The 27,086-nt window shown below is 45.9% G+C and overlaps 1 protein-coding gene across 1 annotated transcript in view; it reads right to left on the reverse strand.

Moving 5' to 3' along the window:
* Window positions 1–27,086, reverse strand: part of IPO9 (importin 9) — a 514,800-nt gene that overhangs the window by 354,348 nt on the left and 133,366 nt on the right. Inside the window, exon 7 of the mRNA XM_078644100.1 lies at window positions 2,159–2,245. Coding sequence (XP_078500226.1) covers window positions 2,159–2,245 — 87 coding nt within the window. The remainder of the gene's footprint in view (window positions 1–2,158; window positions 2,246–27,086) is intronic.

Genomic DNA, 27,086 nt, shown 5'->3' on the forward strand with positions numbered 1-27,086 from the left:
GTCAAAGAATCTTCCTGTGGTGTTTTCATACAAAGATATAACAGTAGGCGTCTTGTACATATACAGAACACAGGTAGACTCCATGTTGTAGATTCTGACTTTCCAAACACATTTGTTTCCAGAATTTGACAACATTCCCCATAAAAGTTGGAACAGACCCCTTAGTTTCACTGATGTTTTAGAGCGAACTCTACCATATTATTTTATACAAGAGTGTACTTTCTGTACTCTCTAGTCCAGTGGAATTGGTCTCCGAACCCTTGATAGTATGTTAGGTGATGAAACGTGGCATTAGATTTTGCATCTATTCTGCACAATATCAAGCACTTGTGTGTCTGTTTTCCAATGCCACGAAGAGTTATGATTTATAATATTCTCCTCTACCAAGAATCAATGGTGGCACAGTAAAGATTCACAGTTTTACTGGAGAAGTCTTTCCTGCAACCAAAGCCTGTTCAAAATAAATACATAAATATGGCTCACCTTTTGGCTTTGCCACTGCAAACCTATGGGCTTCGCCTAATGGTTTTTGCCAACGCTGTTCATCATCATCACAATGCTGTATATGAGTGCAAGCGTCATCGTGTGTATATTCGTCATGACGTTATGGCAGCCCCAGAGTGATGTATAAAAGTGCAGGCACCACCACAAATGTACACTCGTACATAAGGTTTTGTTTGAGGTACTGCGGGAAATGTTCTTTCAGTACCGGCACACAGGAGTAGCTGTGCACTTTAGAAATCTGATGAACAGTTTCAGCTGTGGTGCCGGACCTTTAGGTGTCATAGGTTATTGCCTCAAACTGCTTCTGTGCCTCTGAAGGAGGATTCATATTGTTTTATTTACAACAATCAGATACCCTCAACATAAGGGGATACAAGAGAAATGTCATTGTTCAAGACACACAAACCTAAAACACTGATAAAAATGTTATCTTTTCTGTGAACTGTTCATACGCTTTAGTCAACGTGAGATTATGTGGAACCGAAGACACTCATGGAAAAAGACACTTAAATCAAAGAAAGTGGTAGCAAAAGACTAGAATGGAGGCCCACAAATGTATTGTAAATTAGTATAGGGGGCTGAGGAATAATATTGGGGAGATACCACCTCACCACAGACATGAAGAAAAAAAACATTCAGAACAACCTTCAAGGGAAAAGAAACTAAGTTATGGTGCAGCAATTAAAGACACTACTAAAGTCCAGCAACTAAAGCGAGATGTGAAACCCTGAGCAATGAGAGCCCATTAGAAGTAATGGACTATAGTCAGCACTAAGGAGTATCCTTAAAAACTGGTAGATTAAAGCAAAATATATTTCAGAAGTTCCTGTAAAGCAATGATACTTTTTTCCTTCCTTCATTAGGAAACCATTTAAACGCTTCAACTACTGATATTGTATGACAAACGTTTATGCCCGGCCAAAAGGCAGAAACATATCCAACATGGGAGAGCTGGGTGGGAGGTTTGGAGGAGGGGGGGGGGGGAGGCACAGAACATGAGCTTACAATGTGTTGTCTCAAAATAAATACTTATTGCAAAGGTTTTTAAGAACAAGCAAAGCGAATGGAACAACAAACATGGAGCATGATGAAATTAAGTACTAGAGAATTATTAAAAAGCGATGGAACCTAGGAGGCAGTGCAAGGTGAAGCTCTGCAAGTCTAGTTACAATGCATTGTGAGGGCAAGCTACAAAACCCCTGACCAATGTGCGCCAACGTTTCATTTGAGCATGCATTTCAGATCTGAGGACATGTAGTTTGGGAAGCAAATTAAACCATATGTAGTTCATAAACAGAATGAAACCTAAAACTCGCTTCTTAACGACCACTGCTGCCGCCAGCTAATGACCAGCATATACCAATTACTAACATCAAAGTCCAAGTGTCATTGAAGGTCTTCCAGCTAGATCCATTTCATTGCATGGTTAGAAGCAGATAAGTTGTTATGTGTGGAGAAAAAGTACAGAAATAGAACAGCAGTGTAGAAGGAACATGTCTGATCTTAGATGGTCATTACAAGAAGCTGTACCAACTACCCACATGTGGGTCATGAATGGAAGCACAAACACGGAAACGAAAAAAAAAAATCTATTTAAACTTGTATTACTATTTGCTCTGGACAGGCCACATGCAAAGGAAAAGAGCTTTCTTACCTTTTCAAGCTCCTCCATGTTGCAAACCATGTGTGCACAGGTGGTGAAGATTTCCACTGCACGCGACCTTGTGCGTATCCCATACACCTGTCAGAAAAAAGCGTACAGTAAATACTATGTAATTGTTCAGCACCTTCTGGATGCATAGACACAGAAAATAAATTCATACATCATTGCATGTTATTTCAACAGCATTACAGTCCTTCATAATGCAGTATTATCAAACTTGCAGCCCCACAATGTCCATTTTCTGCAGCTCACTATGTTTGCCCTGTAGCAACTTTTGTTTTTACAACACCTAAAAGTTTAAAATGCTGGCACTTCTGCATAGGACTTCAGTCCCAGTGCTGCAAGTCTGGTCTGTTTCACGAGATCAAAGTCTACAGTGAATTCCTTAAAATCTAATAACAATTCAGGCAGCAGTGTAGGCTTTCCAACAAGGAATGCTGCTGTCCTTTCTTATTCAAATACAGAATGAGCATTTGACCAAGTCCTTTGTGCTTGCATGCCTCAATCAATTTTCTAGTTGTCCAGCAAAGTGGTTTGTATGTGTGAAAGTTCTAAATCACTCACTGTGAGATTTTCAACCAGTTCCCATTCTAGCAGGAATAAAGACACCAAGCAGTTTGGTTTGGCTTTGGGGCTACCCTTATGATTTATCCTGTCTGACTGCAGATTAAATGCCTAACCTGCCCTTCTCTGTAAATGGGTATTTGTACAGCATAGCTGTTGTGTGCTTTTAGTTGTAAATCTCTCAGTTTACCCTGAAACAAGTACAGTTAGAGTACTCTGACTTCAAGGTGGGCTAGTAATGGATTTGACCGGACTGCTTCCAATAGTATGGCCTGCTTTGAGGCCCACTGCCACATTCTGATGAACCTGACAACTCAGCTGACTACTACCAACAAAATCAGGCTCTAATCGCAAAGAACATTAGAATATTGATAGCTATGACAAACTCATTCCAAAGTGGTACCCCTGCTATGAAAGTCAACTCCTTATACAAGTTATTTTGCACAGGATACACAGCCTTTGCCATGTAAACCTCTGACAGATGACGGGCACCGAGGACACACGTGTCTTTCTGTTGGAACATCTTGATAATAAAGAGGTACTTTTGACTACTGTTTACGTCACAAACACAGGTCAGGAAGACTTTTATGATACCCAATCAGTAGTAATAGCCCAGTGTACTTGGTCCCACATGCTTCTGGGTGGAGGATGTAATGGGGTGAAGGACTTCTACAGGGATAAATCTCAATCTTCACTGGTCATGGCGCATCAATAAGGATAGCAAAGGTTTTGTCAACTTTGCGAAAACATTGGTCAACAACGGATGTCTGGGAGAAGGAACATACCAATCTGAAAGAGTATTCCTTCTTTTCCTCTATTTACGACATCCATGTTAGACTTGATCAAAGATATAGCAATTACGACCTGCTTCCCCCAGTTAGCTAGCACAGAATAATGGGTTACGACACATTCTGACCATAAACCACTGAATGTCTTTTTCTTCGTGGACATACCCAACCCATGATCCCAATATGGAGATTGCAACCCAGAGCACTGGTGGACCCTTCCTCTTGGGGAAGAAGTTGACAAATAGTTAAAGGCCAACAAGGGTACCGCAGCAGACGTCACAACAAATTGGTGCCCTTTAAGGTAGTGTTAAGCAGTTCATCTATAGCAGCAACACACAGCATTAGAGCAAAACTCACAGGAAGATGAGCCAGAGTAGAAAAACAAATTGGCCCCACAGATCAGATAATTCTTAAAACTAAAAGTGATAAGGAGAAACATGAGCAATGAGAAGCCACACCCCAGTGGCGTAACAAAGAGTGGGGGGGAGGGACCTCGCACTCATTCAAGAAATCTCAGGCCAGGGTATGTGCTGATGTGGCCCTCTGGAACTGGTCCCCCGCGTACACCGCGGAGGCCTATGTTACACCACTGCAACACATTAAACAAAACCAATGGAGTTATCATAATTAAAATACATATTTAACCTCTTAGCATGTAGAAGAAGCAGATTGAATCTTGCCCTGGCGTATCTACCAAAACCAAAGAGGTTGGCCCATTAAGCAAATAATAGATGTTGTGGGACAACCCCGATACAACAGGCTATTACTTAGGTTGATTTTCTATTATTCTACTGAGCCATACTCTGTTCTCTTTATTCCAACAGAGGCAACTGGATTTCTATTTCAATGGTACGCAACTACACAGACTCAAGCCCAGATCACAGAGCAAGGGCGTAGCTTAATCAGTTATATTCAGTGGGTATAAATCTTACATTTCCTAACTAAAAAAGCAGTGAGGTGGAGGGGTGGGAGAACCAAGATTCGGGATGGCCGGTTTCCATGAGGAAGAGAGTCAGTATGGATTTGCATAAAGTGTGCCTCGGTCTACAGTGGCATAGGGGCACAAGCCGTAAGTTGGAAAGCTACCCCAAGGGACTGCTACTGGTTAGACTACTCACAAGCATTCATCCCATCAGCTTTGGGGTGTTTGATTGGCAGTAGTATGCCTGGAAACCTGAGATTGTCACAGCTTTCCAAGTCACTACTATCAATGTTTGTGAATTCCAAAAAATAGTACATTTGTACCCATTCAAGGAGTACTTCTATGGGTGCAGATTTACTAATTTCTATTGTTAAACTAGTCACTATATGGGCCTTGTTCACAAACCTAAAATTATTTACACTTTTGAGTAAGTTTAATGTTGTTAGCCATTCCCAAAATGGGGTTAATTTATACCAAAAGTGTAACTTGCATGTCAACACCAAATTGAAGGGTCTGGGGGCTATTCACAAGCAGCATTTTGTAATACTTCTAAAGTACTACTGCAAAAAACACAGCAGTTCTTTAGAAGTGCAGTTTGTGAATAACATTTCATAGTAAATACGTTTGTATTAATTGATTTAGACCTTTAACAAGGTCAACAATTAAAGTTGAATTCAGAAAGCACACAAAAAACGAGACTTCATAAATACAGTTTGTCTAAAACATTGATAATAAATACTTAAATGTATGCAGATTGTAACAAACAAATTCCTTAGGAGGAGAATTAATTAAAACAATCAAATTGACCTTGTGTCTAAAGTACATGAGTTTAAAAAACGATGCCAGGCTTCTATTCCTACTGTATTTGGACAGATGTATAGCACATGGGACAGGGTCTTGTTCTCCTCCATTACAGAGCTTACATAGCCTTGTTTAAGCACTTTTTTTATTCCAGTGCTTAGTATGAGAGTCTAAAGGCAAGATCCCCAAGTATAGCATGATAATACAGCGTTGAACCCTGTGATCCAGAGTAAATCTCAGATACTGCCGGTAGGTCTTATACTCAAGAGACACTAAATAGGATCTTTAGTGGGATAGTTGAGAACAGTGAGCAGAATCTAGGACAAAGCTAAGATATGGTGTCATTTTTTAATAGATGGGCCAGCGTCCAGGACTGTAAGAGGAGTATTTTGTATTTAAAGTGAGATAAAGCTATTATAAGATTTTTGTTAAATGTAAAATTGCTGGACCCAACCTCAAAGGTTTCAAGCTTTAGTATAGTTCTCAAGGTATCTGTACCTGCGTGTATCATATTATATGCCCATCTGATTGTGTTGGCTAAGGCGATTGTATAGGCACTAATCAGGGACAGTTCTAGTTTAACCCCTTAAGCGCTGCCGTCGGCCAACGGTCGTCGCGTGCACTACCTCCCCAGTGCTGCGCACGACCGTTGGCCGACGGGACAGCATTCGTTATTCGAACGTTCAGCACTGGGCGCTGAACGTTCGTCGCTCTAAACGGGTTAAGTGCCTAGAACCAGGTAGCCAGACCTGTATTCGTTATTTTCCGTAGTAGTTTCCCTTCGCACATATATATCAAATGCCATTTATCTATTGGGATGTATTCTAATGCATACGTCAGGTGGGATGGAATTGTGGCTCGATAAATTTCCAAGAGTGGGTAGAAGTGACTCTTTCCTGAGAAAGAGTAAAAACTTTAGTGCACTTGCATGGGCTATATATAGCCTTCAATTCCAAGTGCCGAAAATGAGAATTATTTTCAAGCATCTCCATAATAACACTTTCTGCTTTCCCCTCCCAATTTCCAGTTAAAGTGGGTATGATGTTTCCTTCCCCTAAATGGAAGCATTTTTGTCTTTAAGATATTTACTTTCAGGAAATATTCTTCAGTATAGCAAAAAAGGGTGGCTAAGTTGTGTTGCAGGCTGTAGGAGAGTGGGGTCTGCAATCCTATGGTCACCCCAGATTTTTGCTTTTTGCTTCACTGGTTTACGACTTTCCCTGGCTGAGGGCCTGCTAATCAGACCCACAGCCTAGCTGTTCTCTCTCTAAATTGACAAGCATGTACTCTAGGTGCATTTACCAATTGGTACTGGGCCACCTTATCAGTCCCTGTACAGTGTACCTTAGGTATCCAGGGCATAGGTGTACCCAGGGCCTACCAGGGGCTGAAGCATGTATTATGCCACCCCTGGCTGGCCATCTAAATCTGACACAACTGGGCTGCAAGACAGCTGGGGCACGGTGGTGTAATCACCCTTTGCTATAGATATAGTATACCTATATCTAACCCTAAAATGGACACATATATTCCTATCAGTCACTCCTATGGCCGGCCTTCTCAATCCTGAAGACAGAGTGATTGGAATTATGTGAGATGGTGCTCTGGCATGAGCTGAGCCCGTCTGCAGCTTGCGGAACCAAGTCCTAATAGCTCTTCCATGATAACGCTATACCATATACTCTTAAGTGCATTATAATCCTCGCGGTTAAATGCTAACTCTGGTATAACATTATCAAAACATGTCGAGTAAGGTGTCATACGAATTGGAATACTACCCCCTCGCCAATTCTGGCAACGGGGGTAGCATTCCACCCTTCTAGAGGGGCACCACATGTATGTAACTGTGAACCCCGGTTAAAGTTAACTCAAGCCTTGGCATCACAAAATGGATGCTGCCACCACAGACACAAGTCTGATCTCCTGCTGCTGGGAGTCCTTCCAGCGAGGGAGACCTGGACAAAGGGTTTCCTGCCTTGGGAGGTGCTAGCACCACCCCAGACAGGATTTTGTGTATTGAGGTAGGGAGGCCTGAAAGGAATGAGACATGCCTGGGGCACACAAGGTGTCCTGTGCATATACCTGTTCAAACCAGTTGCTGGGGCATCCCTGTCCCAGCTCTGGCGCGAAACCGGACAAAGGATAGGGGGTGTAGCCACCCCCCTTCCTGGTCCCACCCAGGGGAGGGACCTAGTCAGTAGTGCAGCCCCCTTTAGGAGAATAAAGGTAGGAGCTGGTCCCATTCCAAATTAGATTAATCCTGAACTACTCTACAAGAAGAAACTCTGGACTTCGACGTTCTGCTCCACAGAAGACTGAAGAAATCTCCCTTGTGGGCAAGGAGTGTCCACCCTGCAACTGCAGGCACCATCAAGCGTCCAGCGGCTTCACTTTGTCGTCTTCCCTCGAGGATCCAGACTTCAGAGCCCGACGAGACCCGGATTCCCAGACCTCTCCGACCTCAACTCACATCTGCAGCAAAGCTGTGACCCGTGGGTGCGACGAGACACGTGGGACCGGCCATCTTGAAAGAACCTGCACTTCGCTTCCAGCACGACTCCCGAGGTAAACTCAACCAAGTGCTTTGGGGATTGATAAGCCCCAGCCCCGAGTAGCTCCTGCACCGAAAATCAGCCCTCCAGCTTCCACAAGATCTGCGTGGGGCCCTTCTCCTTGTTTGCTGCTCGACGCGTTGTCTGGTCACTTGCCGGCTGGCTAGTGGCCTCCTAGACGACTAACCTTGAAATCTTCACTGCTGGTCTGGTTGCTCCAGACTGGCCCTTGCTCCCTTCCAAAAGAGGGGCACCCCGGACTCTCCTAGTCCGCACCAGACGCTTTTTTTCACTCACCGCGTGGGTTGCCTTTGCCAAGCCCTGCTGACTCCAATCCCGGATCCGACAACGCCGACAGCGAGAGCCTGCGTGGGACAGCTCGTGCCTCCATCCTGGTAGTCGAAGACACCTCCTGGTCCACGTGGCTGCAGAGTCAAGCTTCCACTCTTCACCTGATCGCGACAACAGCATCTGGTTCCTTCCTGGTTCCACACCGGTCACTGGCTAGTGACTTTGAACACTGTCCCCTCTGCTTTCAGGTCCTCTTCTTCACCGATCCACCCTTGGATCGCACCGGACATCTTCCTCCTGGTCGCCTGCAGCATCTTTTCCTCTAGGCTCCATAGACTTCAACGCGAGAACCCGACACACTTTGACACCTATGCACCCGCAGCCCGTGGGTGAGGTAACGAGAGCATTTCGGTGCTCAAGGGTAGTTTAACTGTCCTAGTGTCCAGTTCCACAGCCGTTTTAGTTCTAACTAGTCAGGATTGTCCGTACTTACCTTTTACTTGAACTGTACTGTCCATAGACGTTGTTACGCATCTCGCGTGTGAGTTCACACTTTGCACACGCGTTCCGTGGGCCTCCTATTACTTACCTAAAGTTAGTGTAGCGTGGTCCCAACGATCCTTCAGCCTCTGCACAGCTCCATTTCTTCTATCGACTTTCACATTCCACTTACTTAGTATATGGTTTGTCGTGCCCCTAGGGCACCATTGTAATTTTGTGCAACTTATCGTATTTTTCCTAAGAGATCGTCATGTGCTTAGCCCTCTGACCTCATAAAGAGTTCAGAGGTGTTGTTATCAATAAATATACGGTTTATTTTCATAACAACCTGTGTGGTGTCCTTTCATCTGGTTTTCAAGGGGTTATATTGTGGTAAAACAGCTGGCTTCACATGCCAAAAGAGTTTAGCCTAAGACTGCTTTGTCCATGCTACCATTAGGATAGCTGGTCTATAAGGTTGACTTACAACCAATCACCATAAGGGTTGTTTGGACTGATACAAGGTGATCACTAGAACTAGTGAGCACCATATATCAGGCCAACTTCTCACATTGGTGTGCAGCGGTTGGGATTTGAGCTTGCTGTTGTTTTTACCACGTATAATCTTGAAATATCATTTGAAAGATCACATAAGGTACTATAGGTACATATAACAAGCTTAGAAATACTCTGAGTTCTACTGAACCAGCTGCTGTAGTAGAAAGGGCCTAGCACACCCTGACTACAACTCTTAGCAAGGGATCAGTAGGAAAACCCATAGTGTAGGTAGGTGCATCACTTACACCTCACTAGAAAGCATGTCTACCCATGGAGAGACTTCAGAGACTCCCCTAGTGGTTAGTGACCCTCCACAGGTCCTTTCCAGATATGCAGCTCTCAGTTTCCAGGAGATGAGACAATTGTGTACCTCCAGGAAATTGAAACAGGGTTCTAACCATACCACTCATTTTCTGTTAGGTCTCTTAGAGACATATGATGCCAGAAGGGCTGCTAACACAGACCTCTCTAATCCAGATAGGAGCATGCCTGTCTTAGAAGGTACTCTTGGTGATCCAGACCTCCCTGAAACAGAGAATGTAGATGAGGAGGAGGAAGAAGAAGAACCATCTGGGGATGAGGCAGACAAAGGTTCTGTGATAGTCAGCAGACTCACAAGGGCCAACCTAGACCTACATAGGGAAGGAACTGGGGGTCCCCCCAGTGCTGACCCTAAGCAGGCCTTACTTTGGAGTTAGAAGAGATAGATCTCATTCTAGGGACTCCAATAGATCTGTGCACTCTCGTGCCTCTCATGCATCTGCTCAGAGGAGGATGACTTCCCCTCAGAGGAGAGAGCATGAGGCAAAGATGAAGGAGGCTAATCTGAGGATCCAAAGGGAACAACTTGCCCTTGCCAAAGAGAAGCTTGCCTTTGCTAGAGAGCAACAGTTGAGTGGGGTAGTCCCCACTGGTGGCAGCAATATCCCTAGGGATAGAGAAAGGGGTTTTGATACTAGAAACCTGAGTAAAATAGTGCCCTCCTATAAGACAGGAGATGATATCCACAAGTGGATAACTGCTTTGGAGAGAGCCTGCAAAGTACAGCAGGTACCCCAGAGTCAGTGGGCAGCTATATTGTGGCTCTCCTTTGAAGGTAAAGGTAGAGATAAGCTCCTCACTGTTAGAGATGAGGATGCTAATGATTACCAAGTCTTGAAAAATGCACTGATTGATGGGTTTGGCTTAACCACTGAACAGCACAGGTTAATGTTCAGAGACACCCGGAAAACTCAGGCTCAAGATTGGACTGACTTTGTTGATTGTGCCACTAAGGCTTTGGAAGGCTGGTTACTGGGAAGTAAAGTTACTGATTACACAGGATTGTATAATCTAATTATGAGAGAGCAAATCTTAAATAATTGTCAGAACCAGTTGTTGCATCAGCACTTAATTGACTCAGATCTGACCTCTCCCCAAGAATTGGGAAAGAAGGCAGACAGATGGGTCAGGACAAGGGTCAAGCAGCAGAACCAGGGTGGTGGCCAGAAGAAAGCAGACCAGAAGGTTAATGAGAATAAGCAAAATGGCCAGAAGTCTTCAACAGGGCCCAACAACAACCTAAGGAGGGTGGGTCCCAAAATTCCCAAGAGAAGAAGAATGATGGTACTAAGAAACCATGGTGCCAATACTGTAAAAGTAAGACTCACTGGTTTAGTGAGTGCACCAAGAAAGACCAAACTCCTTCCACTACTGTCCCTAAGACACCTGCACCCCCTAGTACAGTTAGTAGTGGTAGTGTACCTCCCAATGCTATAGTTGGGTTAACCCTGGGATCTGAGGTGGGTTCTGACTTAGTCAGAATACCTACTCAGGCAGTTCTTGTTTGTACTGGGGACAAGGATATGACCCTTACTGTAAGTCCTAGTACTCTGGGCAAATACAGACAAACGCCTTTAATCAATGGAAAAATGGCTCAGGCCTACAGGGACACATGTGCCAGTGTCACCATGGTGACACCAACCTTTGTGGACCCTGACCAGATCATGCTAGGTTCAGATTACCTAGTGACCAATGCTAGCAATGTCACTACCAATCACAGTATGGCAGTTGTTAATTTCTCCAGAGGAGGGGTAACTGGCCTCAAAAGGGTTGTAGTTAGTTCAGACCTCCCAGTAGATTGTCTTTTGGGCAATGATTTGGAATCCTGACTGTGGTCAGATGTGGAGTACAGGACTAATGTAGAAATGCCAGGTCTCTCCTCACATGTACTTTCTGTGACTAGGTCACAGGCCAAGAAATGCCCAGCTGAACAAGTGCTGGATCCTGGAAGAATGGACTAGACACTACCCAAGAGAAGGAATGGTAGGGTTAAGGCAGAGCCTTCCCCCCCTGCCTCAGGTTGAGGATCAGCCCTCTCAGGAGGCTGACCCAAAGACCCCAGAAGGAACTGTCCTAGAAGAGCTTGAACCTGAACAGGCTGAGTTTCTTGGGACAGGGGGACCTTCCAGGGCAGACTTGAGACAGGCCCAATTAGACTGTTCCTCTCTTGAACCCCTCAGACAGCAGGCTGCTGCTGAGGCTGCAGGGAATGCTACAGGTGCCCATAAGGTATATTGGGATGATGGACTCCTATACTCTGAACAAGAGACCCCAAGCCTGGTGCTACCAGGAGGCTGGTCATCCCCTTGTCTCTTAGAGGTTTCCTCCTCCCCTTAGCCCATGAGATTCCCCTTGCAGGTCACTTGGGCCAGAACAAGACTTGGGACAGGCTTGCCCCACACTTTCACTGGCCTCATATGTCTGAAGACACTAAAGAGTTTTGTCGCTCATGTGTCACCTGTCAAGCCAGTGGCAAATCAGGTGGCACAACAAAGGCCCCCCTCATACCACTAGCTGTGGTGGGGGTACCCTTTGAAAGAGTGGGGATAGACATTGTTGGACCAATGGACCCCCCAACAGCATCTGGGCTCAGATTTATACTGGTGATAGTGGATCATGCCACAAGGTACCCAGAAGCTATTCCCCTTAGGACCACTACAGCTCCTGTTGTGGCCAGGGCCCTACTTGCAGTTTTCACTAGAGTGGGGTTTCCTAAGGAGGTTGTCTCCGACAGAGGTGAAAACTTCATGTCAGGATACTGGACTGCAATGTGGAAGGAGTGTGGTTTGAATTACAAATTCACCACACCCTATCACCCACAGTGCAATGGGCTTGTTGAGAGATTCAACAAGACCCTCAAAGGGATGATAAAAGGGTTACCTGAAAAGCTTAGGCGAAGATGGGACATCCTTTTACCCTGCCTCCTGTTTGCTTACAGAGAGGTCCTACAGAAGGGGGTTGGCTACAGCCCTTTTGAGCTTCTGTTTGGGCATCCTGTAAGAGGACCCCTATGTCTTGTGAAGGAAGGATGGGAGTTACCTCTCAAAAAGCCTAAGCTTGACATAGTGGACTATGTACTTGGTCTCCGCTCCAGGATGGCAGAGTACATGGAGAAGGCATCCAAAAACCTTGAGGCCAGCCAAGAACTTCAAAAAGCTTAGCATGACCAAAAGGCTGTCCTAACTGTTTACCATGCAGGACAGAAGGTGTGGGTGTTGGAGCCAGTGGCCCCAGCAGCTCTCCAAGACAAGTGGGCTGGACCCCATACCATCATTGAGCAAAAGGGAGAAGTCACCTACTTGGTGGACATGGGAACTCCCAGGAGTACCTACAGGGTGCTTCATGTAAACAGACTCAAGGCATTTGTCTACAGGGAGGACATGGGCTTGCTAATGGCCACAGATGAGCAGGAGGAAAAGAGTGACCCTCTCCCAGACCTGCTCACTCAGAACCCTGATGATGGGTCAGTAGATGGTGTAGTCTTTTCTGACAGCCTCTCTGAGCATCAACAAGAGGATTGTAAACCGGTTCTTCAATCCTTTAGGCAAATGTTCTCACTGACCCCCAGTCAGACAAACTGGTGCACCCATGAGGTGGACACTGGTGACAGTCTGCCTGTCAAGAGTAAAATCTACAGGCAACCTGACCACGTCAGGGACTGCATTAAGAAAGAAGTTCAAAAGATGTTGGAATTGGGAGTCATTGAACCCTCAGAGAGCCCTTGGGCTAGTCCTGTAGTTCTAGTGCCAAAACCTCACACCCAGGATGGTAAGAGAGAGATGAGGTTTTGTGTAGACTACAGGGGTCTCAATGCTGTCACTAAGACAGATGCCCATCTAACAGCTGGTTATTGGCAGATCAGGTTAGCGGAGGATGCCAAGGCCAAAACAGCATTTTCTACCCCAGGAGGTCATTACCAATTTGTGGTGATGCCCTTTGGTTTGAAAAATGCACCTGCCACTTTTCAAAGGTTGGTGAAGCAAGTTTTCACTGGGTTGGATGACTTTTGTGCAGCATATCTAGATGATATTGCTGTCTTTAGCTCCACCTGGGAGGATCACCTGATCCACCTGAGGAAAGTTTTGGAGGCCCTGCAAAAGGCAGGCCTCACTATCAAGGCCACCAAGTGCCAGATGGGGCAGAATCAGGTTGTGTACCTGGGCCACATTGTGGGTGGAGGCCAGGTTCAACCCTTGGAGAGCAAGATACAGGCCATAAAGGACTGGGCGCCTCCAACCACCCAGACACAGGTCAGAGCTTCCTTGGGCCCGTCTGGTTACTATAGGAAGTTTGTCAAGAATTATGGGTCCATTGTGACATCACTTAATGACCTGACAAGCAAGAAAATGCCAAAGAAAGTTCAGTGGACAGTTAGCTGTCAGAAGGCATTTGATGACCTAAAGCAGGCCATGTGTACTGCACCTATTCTCAAGAGCCCAGACTACTCCAAAACCTTCATTGTCCAAACAGATGCATCTGAGTTGGGTGTGGGAGCTGTTCTATCTCAACTGAATATTGATGGTCATGACTAGCCCATTGCTTTTATAAGCAGAAGGCTGATCCCTAGAGATAAACGTTGGTCAGCTATTGAGAGGGAGGCCTTTGCTGTGGTTTGGGCCCTGAAGAAGTTGAGGCCATACTTGTTTGGAACTCACTTCAAGATTCAGACCGACCATAAGCCCCTCTTATGGCTAAATCAGATGAAGGGTGAAAACCCCAAACTTCTTAGGTGGTCCATTTCCCTACAGGGGATGGACTTTACAGTGGAGCACAGACCAGGGACTGACCATGGCAATGCAGATGGTCTCTCCAGGTATTTCCACTTAGAACAGGAAGACTCACCTGGTCAACGTTAGTTTGATGTCCCTAAGTTTGGGGGGGGGGGGGGTTATGTAGGAGAGTGGGGTCTGCAATCCTATGGTCACCCCAGATTTTTGCTTTTTGCTTCACTGGTTTACGACTTTCCCTGGCTGTGGGCCTGCTAATCAGACCCACAGCCTAGCTGTTCTCCCTCTAAATTGACAACCATGTACTTTATGTGCATTTACCAATTGGTACTGGGCCACCTTATCAGTCCCTGTACAGTGTACCTTGGGTATCCAGGGCATAGGTGTACCCAGGGCCTACCAGGGGCTGAAGCATGTATTATGCCACCCTTGGGTGGCCATCTAAAACTGACACAACTGGCTGCAAGACAGCTGGGGCAAGGTGGTGTAATCACCCTTTGCTATAGATATAGTATACCTATATCTAACCCTGAAAAGGACACATATATTCCGATCAGTCACTCCTATGGCAGGCCTTATCAATCCTGAAGGCAGAGTGCTTGGAATTATGTGAGATGGTGCTCTGGCATGAGCTGAGCCCGTCTGCAGCTTGCGGAACCAAGTCCTAATAGCTGTTCCATGATAACGCTATACCATATACTCTTAAGTGCATTATCAACCTCGCGGTTAAATGCTAACTCTGGTATAACATTATCAAAACATGTCGAGTAAGGTGTCATACGAATTGGAATACTACCCCCTCACCAATTCTGGCGACGGGGGTAGCATTCCACCCTTCTAGAGGGACACGACATGTATGTAACTGTGAACCCCGGTTAAAGTTAACTCGAGCCTTGGCATCACAAAATGGATGCTGCCACCACAGACACAAGTCTGAACTCCTGCTGCTGGGAGTCCTTCCAGCGAGGGAGGCCTGGACAAAGGGTTTCCTGCCTTGGGAGGGGCTAGCACCACCCCAGACAGGATTTTGTGTATTGAGGTAGGGAGGCCTGAAAGGAATGAGACATGCCTGGGGCACACAAGGTGTCCTGTGCATACACCGGTTCAAACCAGTTGCTGGGGCATCCCTGCCCCAGCTCTGGCGCGAAACCGGACAAAGGATAGGGGGTGTAGCCACCCCCCTTCCTGGTCCCACCCAGGGGAGGGACCTAGTCAGTAGTGTAGCCCCCTTTAGGAGAATAAAGGTAGGAGCTGGTCCCATTCCAAATTAGATTAATCCTGAACTACTCTACAAGAAGAAACTCTGGACTTCGACGTTCTGCTCCACAGAAGACTGAAGAAATCTCCCTTGTGGGCAAGGAGTGTCCACCCTGCAACTGCAGGCACCATCAAGCGTCCAGCGGCTTCACTTTGTCGTCTTCCCTCGAGGATCCAGACTTCAGAGCCCGACGAGACCCGGATTCCCAGACCTCTCCGACCTCAACTCACATCTGCAGCAAAGCTGAGACCCATGGGTGCGACGAGACACGTGGGACCGGCCATCTTGAAAGAACCTGCACTTCGCTTCCAGCACGACTCCCGAGGTAAACTCGACCAAGTGCTTTGGGGATTGATAAGACCCAGCCCCGAGTAGCTCCTGCACCGAAGATCAGCCCTCCAGCTTCCACGAGATCTGCGTGGGGCCCTTCTGCTTGTTTGCTGCTCGACGCGTTGTCTGGTCACTTGCCGGCTGGCTAGTGGCCTCCTAGACGACGAACCTTGAAATCTTCACTGCTGGTCTGGTTGCTCCAGACTGGCCCTTGCTCCCTTCCAATAGAGGGGCACCCCGGACTCTCCTAGTCCGCACCAGACGTTTTATTTCACTCACCGCGTGGGTTGCCTTTGCCAAGGCCTGTTGACTCAAATCCCGGATCCGACACCACCGACAGCGAGAGCCTGAGTGGGACAGCTCGTGCCTCCATCCTGGTCGAAGACACCTCCTGGTCCACGTGGCTGCAGAGTCAAGCGTCCGCTCTTCACCTGATCGCGACAACAGCATCTGGTTCCTTCCTGGTTCCACACCGGTCACTGGCTAGTGACTTTGAACACTGTCCCCTCTGCTTTCAGGTCCTCTTCTTCACCGATCCACCCTTGGATCGCACCGGACATCTTCCTCCTGGTCGCCTGCAGCATCTTTTCCTCCAGGCTCCATAGACTTCAACGCGAGAACCCGACACACTTTGACACCTATGCACCCGCAGCCCGTGGGTGAGGTAACGAGAGCATTTCGGTGCTCAAGGGTAGTTTAACTGTCCTAGTGTCCAGTTCCACAGCCGTTTTAGTTCTACCTAGTCAGGATTGTCCGTACTTACCTTTTACATGAACTGTACTGTCCATAGACGTTGTTACGCATCTCGCGTGTGAGTTCACACTCTGCACACGCGTTCCGTGGGCCTCCTATTACTTACCTAAAGTTAGTGTAGCGTGGTCCCAACGATCCTACAGCCTCTGGACAGCTCCATTTCTTCTATCGACTTTCACATTCCACTTACTTAGTATATGGTTTGTCGTGCCCCTAGGGCACCATTGTAATTTTGTGCAACTTATCGTATTTTTCCTAAGAGATCGTCATGTGCTTAGCCCTCTGACCTCAAAGAGTTCAGAGGTGTTGTTATTAATAAATATACTGTTTATTTTCATAACAACATGTGTGGTGTCCTTTCATCTGGTATTCAAGGGGTTATATTGTGGTAAAACAGCTGGCTTCACATGCCAAAAGAGTTTAGCCTAAGACTGCTTGGTCCATGCTACCATTAGGTTAGCTGGTCTATAAGGTTGACTTACAACCAATCACCATAAGGGTTGTTTGGACTGATACAAGGGGATCACTAGAACTAGTGAGCATCATATATCAGGCCAACTTCTCACACAGGCCAATCGGTGCTAGGTCAAATATGACCACATCGTCTGCCTACATTAAGGTGTGGATTTTGTTAAGAGCTATTGGGAGGGGGGCGTTGGGAGGGAGTACTTGATTACTGCTAAATACTCTGGTAAATAACTCACAAGTATGGAGAACAGTATATGGGCTAGCAGACAGCCATGCTTAAGGCCATTCAAAGTGAGTATCTTGTGAGTTAGACCCTTCTCACTCCCCATCTGGACTCTACACTACGTTACTGTTAGCAATGCCTCAATAAGCTGTCAAGCATCTCGATTGTCTCCAATTTCCTCCATAGAAATCTACAAATAAACTATAGACTATCTGCGATTTCATTGTAATGTATTTGTCAATTAATGTTTGTAAAAGTCCGATGTTATGAATAACGGAGTGCTTAGGATGAAAGCCTGCCCGGACCATCGGAATCACACCCCTGGAAAAGGCACAGTCTTTCAGATGGTCCAGGATACTTGCAGCAAAGATTTCCCCAGTTGATTCCGGTAAAGAAATTTGTCTGTAGTAACTGGGAGAAAGGCGGGAGCCCTTCTTTGACCAGTTTCATTGCTGTGACTGAACAGTAGTGCCAAGAACTTGCACTATCCTTCAGGATTATTTTTAAGGATTGTAACCGGAATCTTATGTCCCATCGCTGCAGAGGCTTTTGCCCTCCTGATATAGGATTTAATTTGTTTATCAGTTGGGGCACTTATCAGACAATCTGTTTCGTGAATACATTTCCTATTAGAAGGGTCACTTTGACAAAGGTTGACCAGATTTGCTTTGTAGTGCTCCAGTAGATACCGTTCCTATTCATTTTGGGAGACCGGAGATGCTGTTTGGGATTTTCGGGCTCCAGTTGCTTTCCTTTTTAGACGACAGAACTGCTGGTTATTTGAGAAACTGGCATCTGCAAGTCAGCCTAGTTTGTATCCATATTTCTCTTATTCTGGTCAGTTTTGATTTTTTTTCTGGGAGAGGGAGATTTCTTTTTTCCTAGGGGCTGAGAAACATAAGAATTGCAGTCAAATTAATCTATTTATCTGTCTTGACATACCATCTATAGGGTTATTCATATTTCTTGATGGTTTTAATTTATTAATTAATCAGGGGAAGCCGTTTTTTTGATTGCTTGAACATCTGCCATAAGGATGTGTTCAAAGTTTAGGACAGGATTGATTTTCATATTAGATTGGAACAGCTGCTGAGCAATGATCATAGTATTCAGTTTATTAAAGTGCGAGTGTTCCATAGGAGTATGCCCCGTTTGTGGGCTATGAAAGTATATGCATTCATATGTGATAAGGACCAAGTAGAGGGAGATAGAAGCTTTAGTTCGATTTTTTATTGCAAGATCACGGCTTTCTGTAAAATGAGTACTCAGGTACTGATTTCTGAAATAAGACGTGACTACTAATACCGTAATCTAATATTGACAGACTAGGGACTCCCATTCTTTCACATGATGCTGAAATATCACCTTCTGTTCTGCAGTTCAAGATTATTCCGTTAACCGACTCTAAAATCAGTTTCCCTCGCATATTGCCTTCTATAGATCCTGGAAAAATAGGATTTGGTAAGAAACAGAGTTCATCAAAGTCTTTCTTCTGGATGCTGTTATAATTGGTGGTGGTCATCCTTCTGGATGCTGTTATAATTGGTGGTGGGAATTTTCGCATTAAAGTCCCCTAAAAGAAGGAATGATGGACTGATTCCTGAATTTGTGAATGATTCTACTAGCTCAAAGACATTTACCAATAATGAGCTAAATTCCAAGCCAAGAGGAGTATAAATAATAAACAGAAATCACTTATCTGCAGAGGTCGAACTTTCCTTAGGGATTTTTAACAATGCACTGGACATTTTTGCTGGGTAAGTGGATTATTTCAAAATCCCACTTGACTTTCTCTGATAGCAGAAGAGTTAAACCTCTCTTTGCATGATCGCGTCTCACGCTTTCTGATGGTATTTCAAAGACAAAGTAGTATTTTTGATCGGACTTATTAGAGACCCAGGTTTCTTGAAGGCAGGCAATTGCTCTAACAGATTAGATCATTTAGAAAATTTGAACCCTGCCATATTCCAGGAAACCAAGTCTATAATTTTGCTAAAAATGTAGTTTAGATCCTCTTTCTGTCTGTTGGCATTTAAGGAGCTTGCAATCCAGGACCAAAAGTTACTTTCAGTGAATTCCTGTGGTTAGAATTAACATGGTTCCAGATCTTCCTGTCTCCATCCATCTTCAAGGCAGATTGTTAGGTTATCTGCTCGTACAGAACATGAATGCACTTCCTGATCATTATTTTGTGGTTGTAGTGTCTTTCACCTGGTTAGATCTGTAGTTCTTACAGACAGCATAGGGATTTTTTTCGGTTTCACTCCGATAACATTGAATCCTTTTTTTATGTAGCATTTCACTTTCTTTTAACACTATCGATGGGATCACATTAGACCAGAATTCCACTCTTGCTGTAGTCACATTAGACCTCTCTGGGAAGGAGACTAGTTTCACTTCAGGAGATGAAAATGTTTGAAGAGTAAGGAGATGCTGTAGAAGGTTTAGGATCGGCTGGCGGTTTAAAGGATCATTACCTGCATCGAAAAGATTTGAAAATTCCTAATGTACGGATAGAGTTCTGACGTTGGATCCAAGATGTTTAAAACAGGACTCAGCTTGAGGGTTCAGATGCTCCCAAAGAGATTTTTGTAAAGGTCCCTTTTCTTGTTTGAGGGCTGATTTTATCGGTTTTCCGATTTGTGACCTTTTTTCCTTTTCTTGAGAATCTATTGATGGAAAGACATGTTGTGGAAACTTTATTTTTCAACATTTCAGTTTTGGGAATCTTCAATTCTTTTTATTTACTTTCTTTGGAAGTGACTATTTGGACTTTCTTTTTAGCATTGGAATTTTATGTGGTTTTATATTATCAATTGACTTGGTTCCTGAATTATTTAATGCCTTCCAATCCAATGACTTTATTCGGATATCAATGTATCCATAAAAGTAAAACGCATACAACGAATACAATCACAGTAGGACAATTAAAAAACATGACAAGTCATAATGTAACAGGCGGTCAATAGATCAAAAACAGTATCAGGATATACTTCACGAGTCACACATCGATTTGCGGGCCCCCGTAGCCAATCGCAAAATGGTACCAACACGCAAAATCAATTCATCATTCTCTAATTGGAGTATACAATTAAGAGTGTCAGTCATTTATGCTTTAGTAGATGTTGTAGGTTGTTGTGCGTCTCTGAGAGTGAATATTGGTTAGCTTTGAAGGGATTGGTTTGGTTCACTCTCTCCTTTGGGGTCCTGATAACGTTTTCAGAACAAATAGATGGTGTCTCCCTTTCTTTTAATCTTTTCTGCTGCCTTTTTGTTTGAACAAGTTTGTTTTGCTCTATTTTTAATCTGCAATTGCTTATTCCCCTCCAGTATAGTGTCATGTTCTTAATTTCTGATCCGTAGACGTGAAATCGTTTGCTTGTTATCTTAGCGCACCGAATATTGTAAAATCTGAGTTTGCGTTTTCAGAGAATAGTCAGAGTTTAATGTAGTTCCTCTCAACAGGGTAATTATCGATTTGAGTACCCTATGTAATGAAAGGGGCGACTCAAAGGTTATCTTGGTGGTTTATAGACTGAGGGGACAAAAATAGGGGAAAATCTGGTGAGTGAGATAGATTTTCTTTTGGGCCTTGTAGATTACTGGGAGTACTATTAAATAGATGCATGGACTCCTTCTGGACATTGGATACTGTTAGGTGTGTCAGCTGACTCAAATTTACGTCCGGTAGTGTATAGTCCATGTTTGCAATAACATTTATAGATGCTTGTGGAAGAGACTGTTGCTGATCCACTATTGTGGGTTGTTCCATTTCTTCCTTAGAATCTTGTCTTGAAACGTCTGACATCCTGGTGGTATTCATTTTCCCCTGACTTTGTTCTGCTGTTTCTTCCAATATGGAACCTTGTTTTTTCATTGCAGGAATTGAATGTGGCGGGAAGAACTCAGTTATTGGAGGTTTCCCTCAGAGAGCGCCTATATCCGCGGTTCTAATTTTACTCTTAATGTTTGGGCCATTCCCAATCTTTTCATATAAATTGTACAATTACTCAGCTTTTTAAATGCCATTACGACAACCTTAGTGAGGAAGTCTTATTAGATGGATGTAATCAGATTTAGGGACTGATTTTTTTTTAATGTTTGGGGGATCCTCCTCCTGGTGAAGTGGAGATTATAGAAATAGATTCTGTGCCTCAAGCTTCTATAATCCAATTATTACCACTACCGAGCAGTTCACAAAGTGTAGTTTGATAACAAATTCGGTGTACAGCGTGATAATAAGCTTTGAGATTTTCCAGCCTCTAGAACAGCTTCTTATTACTTTTGCTTAGGCCTGTAATATCTGGCTGTTATCTCCCACTTCCTCGGGCACCCCAGGGGGGAGAGACTCCTGACTGGTTGCCTCTAGTGAGATAACACAGCAATTTAGAAGTGTGAAGGGCAGGAATGGGGCTCACCTCACCATCGCCTTGCCATAGTGCAGGCCTCAGGTGAGAAAACACAGCAATTTAGAAGTGTAAAAGGCAAGGATGTGACTCACCTCACCAACGTTATTGCTTAGGTATGGTGCAAGTCCCTGAGGATTCAAGGAGCCTTTTGCAGCGGCTAGATGATCCCTAATAACAGCGGTTTTGTTGTAAATAAGTTGTAGATAGACAGGATACTTCTAGTTGATTACATGTAGATTTATTCCAAGACACAGCTGAGAATAAAACCTCGCCACCTGACCACACCATCAACTGACACAGTTAGAACACTCTGGTACAGGTTAGAACACTCACAGGTATTCTGGGAGGCTGAGAAGGTGAAAACACTAAGGAAGGGCTAATGACTACTGTCAGCCATATTTCAAGAAGAATCAATATACAACAGGTTTAGATTTGTTTTTTTACTCCACTGCAAGGTGAAGACTCCTGATTCTGGTGCGAGTGTGGACAACTGACAAACCCCTGCAAACCACACCTGGTGCGAACCGCCGCTTCCTCAGGGGTGACAGGGCTCACGTACCCTTCGCTGGTGGCCCCCCAGAAGGAGGGAGGAGCAGCGTGGATTAGTTACTTACCTGTAATCCTAGTTCTCTTCCAGGGGTATCCTCATCAAAGTCATAAGCATTAGAATATTCCCGCCCATGCGCGGGACCCCGGAAACAATATATTATATGTGCCCCATATATATATATATATATATATATATATATATATATATATATATATATATATATATATATATATATATATATATATATATATATACATATATATATATATTCACTGAAAAAAACATAGGTTTCAGGAGTTGTATAGTTAGGAATTCGTTTTTAAAAAACCTTTGAAATTCACTCAAAAAACTATAAGTTTTAGTGGCGTTATAGTTAGCTGGACATTTTACTCATACAAAACCAATGAAATGGCTCCTATATAGTTAGTTGTACTAACTATATTTCGCGCACCCGCAATCCACTGCTGATGTCACATATTAGATCATTCATGACATGGTCAGTGACATCACTGATGACATCTCAAAGGTGTACTGCCACTACTGATAGGCCCGAGCCAGAAGCCAGTGCCAGATCGCCTGAGCCTCCAGGGAGATTGTGTGCCTCCTTGTTTGTTCAGATAGAAAATGGTGGTGGTATTGTCTGTCTGAACTAGGACTGAGTCGGTGTTTATAGCTGGAAGAAAAGCCTTGAGAGCTAGATGAACTGCCCGAAGCTCCAGCATGTTGATGTGGTAGGTTTGTTGTTGAGTTGACCACCGACGTTGAATTTGAAGGCACTCCATGTGTGCCCCCCAGCCCTCTAGAGAAGCATCCGTGACCATGGACAGTGTTGGAAGAGGTTGGTGAAACGGTACTCCCAGCAACACATTCTGCGGGCGAGTCCACCATAGGATGGAAGTCTTCGCTGTCTGGGACAAATTGATTTGATCCTCCCAATTCCCTGTCGCTTGGTCCCACTGGTCCTCTAGAGCCTGCTGCAGAGGCCGCTTTCTCAGTCTGGCGTTTGGAATCAGAAAAATACAGGACACCATGGAGCCCAGCAGGGAAGCTACCTGTCTGACTGTTGGATGTCGAGACTGGAGGAGAGTCCTGCACTTCTGTTTCATAGATGATAGTCTCTCCTCCGAAGGAAACGATTTTCCCAAACTTGTGTCCAGAACTGCGCCCAGGTAGTGGATGCTCTGGGTCGGTCATTGGACAGACTTTTCCATGTTCACATGGAGGCCTAGCTTGTGTAACTGTCGTAGGCACAGTTGAAAGTCGCTGAGTACCTGTCGGGGAGATGGTCCTGTTAAAATCTAGATTGCGACGTAAACATTATCGGCGCCATCTTGCCCCCTTTTTAGCTCAAATGTGCGCGTAAGTAGCAGCCATTTTGAACACCATGGCCTCTCTGCCCACTGCCGATAGCCCGCGCGTCTCTCTCTCTCTGACCCCGCCAGCATCCCCCCCCCCGCGCGCTGACAGCCCACGTTCTCACATGCTTGGGCCATAAACCACCCCTTCAGCGCGGCCCTGCCTCGGAGCCACATTCCGTACCCGACTAACACCTCCCTCCGTCCCTTTAATGATCACGCATCCTTTGATGAACCCCTTCCTCTGTGCCCGATTGTCCCGCCCGATCCCAGGCCATCACCTAGCCCCACGGATACAGTTTATTGCCCCTTACAGTAGGAAGCTGTCGTCCTTCAAAGAATCTATGAATGATAAAAGCCCCCACCCCATGAGATCCGATCAGCCGCGCACATTCCGGGAGCCGGCGGGATATCCAGCTGCGCGATAGTCATCACCTACTGAGATCGGGGTGGGACTTTTACTGTAAATATGTGTGGGAACGGGTTTGGAGCGGAGATTCCGAGGATGCCTTTCCGTACATCAAAGTATTGACAAGAATGTGTTTTATGTAATAAAGCAATAAACCTGTGTATAAGAGGCCAGGCCTCAAGGATGCGTTTAGAGCACCTCGAGAAGATACCCTTTTGTCTGATTTGACGTGTTCTGCTCCGTCGGAATAAACTCCTGTTTCCTGCCTTCGGTCTCCAGCGCCTGCCTCTTTGTTTGGTAATCTCGAATGGTATGAGAGGCGGCTAACGCCGGGCAAATACTGAAGGGTTCTTGGTCAAATTCGGCCCTACCTTTCGACAGTCCTTTCAGGAGCCAGTTGTCCAGGTATGGATAGACGAAGAGCCCCTTCTTGTGTAGATAAGCCACAACCACTGCCATGCATTTGGTGAAGACTCGTGGTGCTGACTTGAGCCCGAAGGGCAGCACTTTGTAATGGTAGTGCTTGCTTCCTACCACAAATCTCAGGTATTTCCGATGGCGAAGGGCGATTGGAATATGAAAGTATGCATCTTGCAAATCCACCGAACACATCCAATCCCCGACTTGGAGATGTGGACATATTTGGTGAAGAGCCAACATGCAGAACTTTTCTTTGACCACCACCTTGTTTAGAAGGCGAAGGTCCAAGATGGGTCTGAACTTGTCGTCCTGATCTTTTTTGGGGACAAGAAAGTATCTGGAGTAGACTCCTTTTCCCCTTTGAGAGGGAGGCACTTCCTCAATGGCTCTTTTTTTGAAGAAGAGTCTTGACCTCTCTTCGGAGAAGATTTAATGAAGAGACTTTTTTGGTGGTATGGGCTTTGGGATCGCACGGAAACGTAGTGCATATCCATTGCGCAGTATATTCAGCACCCAACGATCTTTTGTGATGCTGACCCACTCTGCCAGATGTTGCGAAGCACTTCCTTCCACTGGAGTGGGCAACGGCGCCAGAGGAAGCCACTGCTCAGGCTTTTCCTCCTCTTGGTGTAGAAGAGGACTGCTGATGACCTCCTCTACCCCTGTTAGATTTGCCTCCTCGAAATTGGGTTTTTCCCTGATTTTTGTTCTGGGACCACTGAGGGGTTTGAACCCTCTGTGAGCCCCTCTGGCCCTGGTGGATTTGAAGCATCGTTTGAATTCCTTCTTCTCCAAACCGACCGCTTTTACCGTGTCCAGTTCGGTCTTCATCGCGGTCATTTCCTCATCCGCGTGTTCCCCGAAGAGAGAGGACCCAGAGAAAGGAAGATTTAAGATGCGTTGTTGAGCATCAGGTTTCAGGCCTGTCAAGCGTAACCATGAAGACCTTCTGGCACATACTCCATGGGAAGAAGAGTGTGACGCCAACACTGCACTGTCCGCCCCGGTGCTTATCATTTGATTAGCCACCAGACAGCCTTCCGTTAGTGTCTCTTCAAAGTCCTTTTGGTCCTCTCCTTCGGGAGCTTGACTTTGAAGCACTCCATCGAGTCCCATAAGGCTCTGTCATATCTTCCCAGCAGTGAGAGTAGGAGAGTAATTTCTTCTGGAAGATTGGGTGGAAGATTAGGTGGAAGAGGTGGAAGAGGTGGAAGAGGTGGAAGAGGTGGAAGAGGTGGAAGAGGTGGAAGAGGTGGAAGAGGTGGAAGAGGTGGAAGAGGTGGAAGAGGTGGAAGAGGTGGAAGAGGTGGAAGAAGTGGAAGAAGTGGAAGAAGTGGAAGAAGTGGAAGAAGTGGAAGAAGTGGAAGAAGTGGAAGAAGTGGAAGAAGTTCTTCTACTCCTGCGATGGGAACTGCGTCGCCTCTCGCGCGTTCTTCTCTTCTTGGAGAACGAGATCTTCTCGGACGTTCCTCTCTTCTTGGAGAACGAGATCTACCTGGTCTCCTTTCAGGTGAACGTGCTGCCTGTTGCCTGGGAGGACTGACTGCCTACCTCTGCAACCAGCCTTTGCAGCCGAGATCTATGTTCAGGGCTGACGTACTGCCGAAGGCGTTGCGTAGCCCCTGATTCCTTCCAATTCTGCAGTGATGCATACCATCTAGGGGACAGCCTCACCCCATGAGCCGAAACCTCTGACCGACGTGGAGGAGATTTACGGACAGGACTTCTGGTGTTTGAAGATGAGCTGGAGGAACCTGAAGACTGAGAAGATGGAGTGACGCGAAGCCGATTCTGTAACAAGAATCGCCGAGTGTCTCGACGCCGATCTCTCCCTCATCGTCGATGAGTGATGGCAGGAACGACGGTCTCTCGACGTCGAACGGCGCTGACTTGCCGACGACTGAGCTTTGTCTCTCGACGTCGAGCGTCTACGTGACGACGGCGGAGGAACTCTTGACATCCTCGACACCGAACGTCGACGAGACCTCGACGGAGATCGCGGAGATCGCCTCGACGCCTGGTTGTCGACGGCGGAGGGGTCTTGGTCCTCGACGCCGGATGTCGCCCTGACGTCAGCGGAGTCACACTTCTCGACACCGAACGACGTCGAGATGACGGTGGAGGCGTGCCGCCCCTCGACGCCGATCGTCGCCGAGTTGACGACGGCGGAGGGGTCTTGGTCCTCGACGCCGAGTTGACAACGGCAGAGGGGTCTTGGTCCTTGACGCCAATCGTCGCCTGGTTGACGACGGCGGAGGGGTCTTGGTCCTCGACGCCGATAGCCGCCCTTTTGACGACGGCGGAGGAGTCACTGGCCTCAACGCCGATCGCCGCCCTGTTGACGACGGCGGAGGCGTGACCTCCCTCGACGCCGATCGTCGCCTGGTTGATGACGGCGGAGGGGATTTCGTTGACGGAGCTGGCATCCTCGACGTCGTGACTAACCTGATCTTTTCGACAGCGAGCCCACCGTCAACAGTCGTTTTTCAGTTGGAAAACTCCCAGAGATGTTTCTTCAGCACCGAGCCCGACGTTGAAGTTGAAGGGCGTGAAGACTTGCCTTTAGAAGGACTTCTGGCCCTCTCGGTGCCCTTCTTCACTGGAGATCTTCCTCTGGAGGACCTTTGGGCCAGTCCATAAATGCGGTTTCTTTCTCTGTCCTTGAGAGTTCTCTCAAACAGGCGTTCGCAATGTGGACAGTCCTTAGGATCATGATGATCAGGCAAGCAAAGTATACAGA

Source organism: Lissotriton helveticus, chromosome 5_1 (assembly GCF_964261635.1).
Source record: "Lissotriton helveticus chromosome 5_1, aLisHel1.1, whole genome shotgun sequence".
NCBI lineage: Eukaryota > Metazoa > Chordata > Amphibia > Caudata > Salamandridae > Lissotriton > Lissotriton helveticus.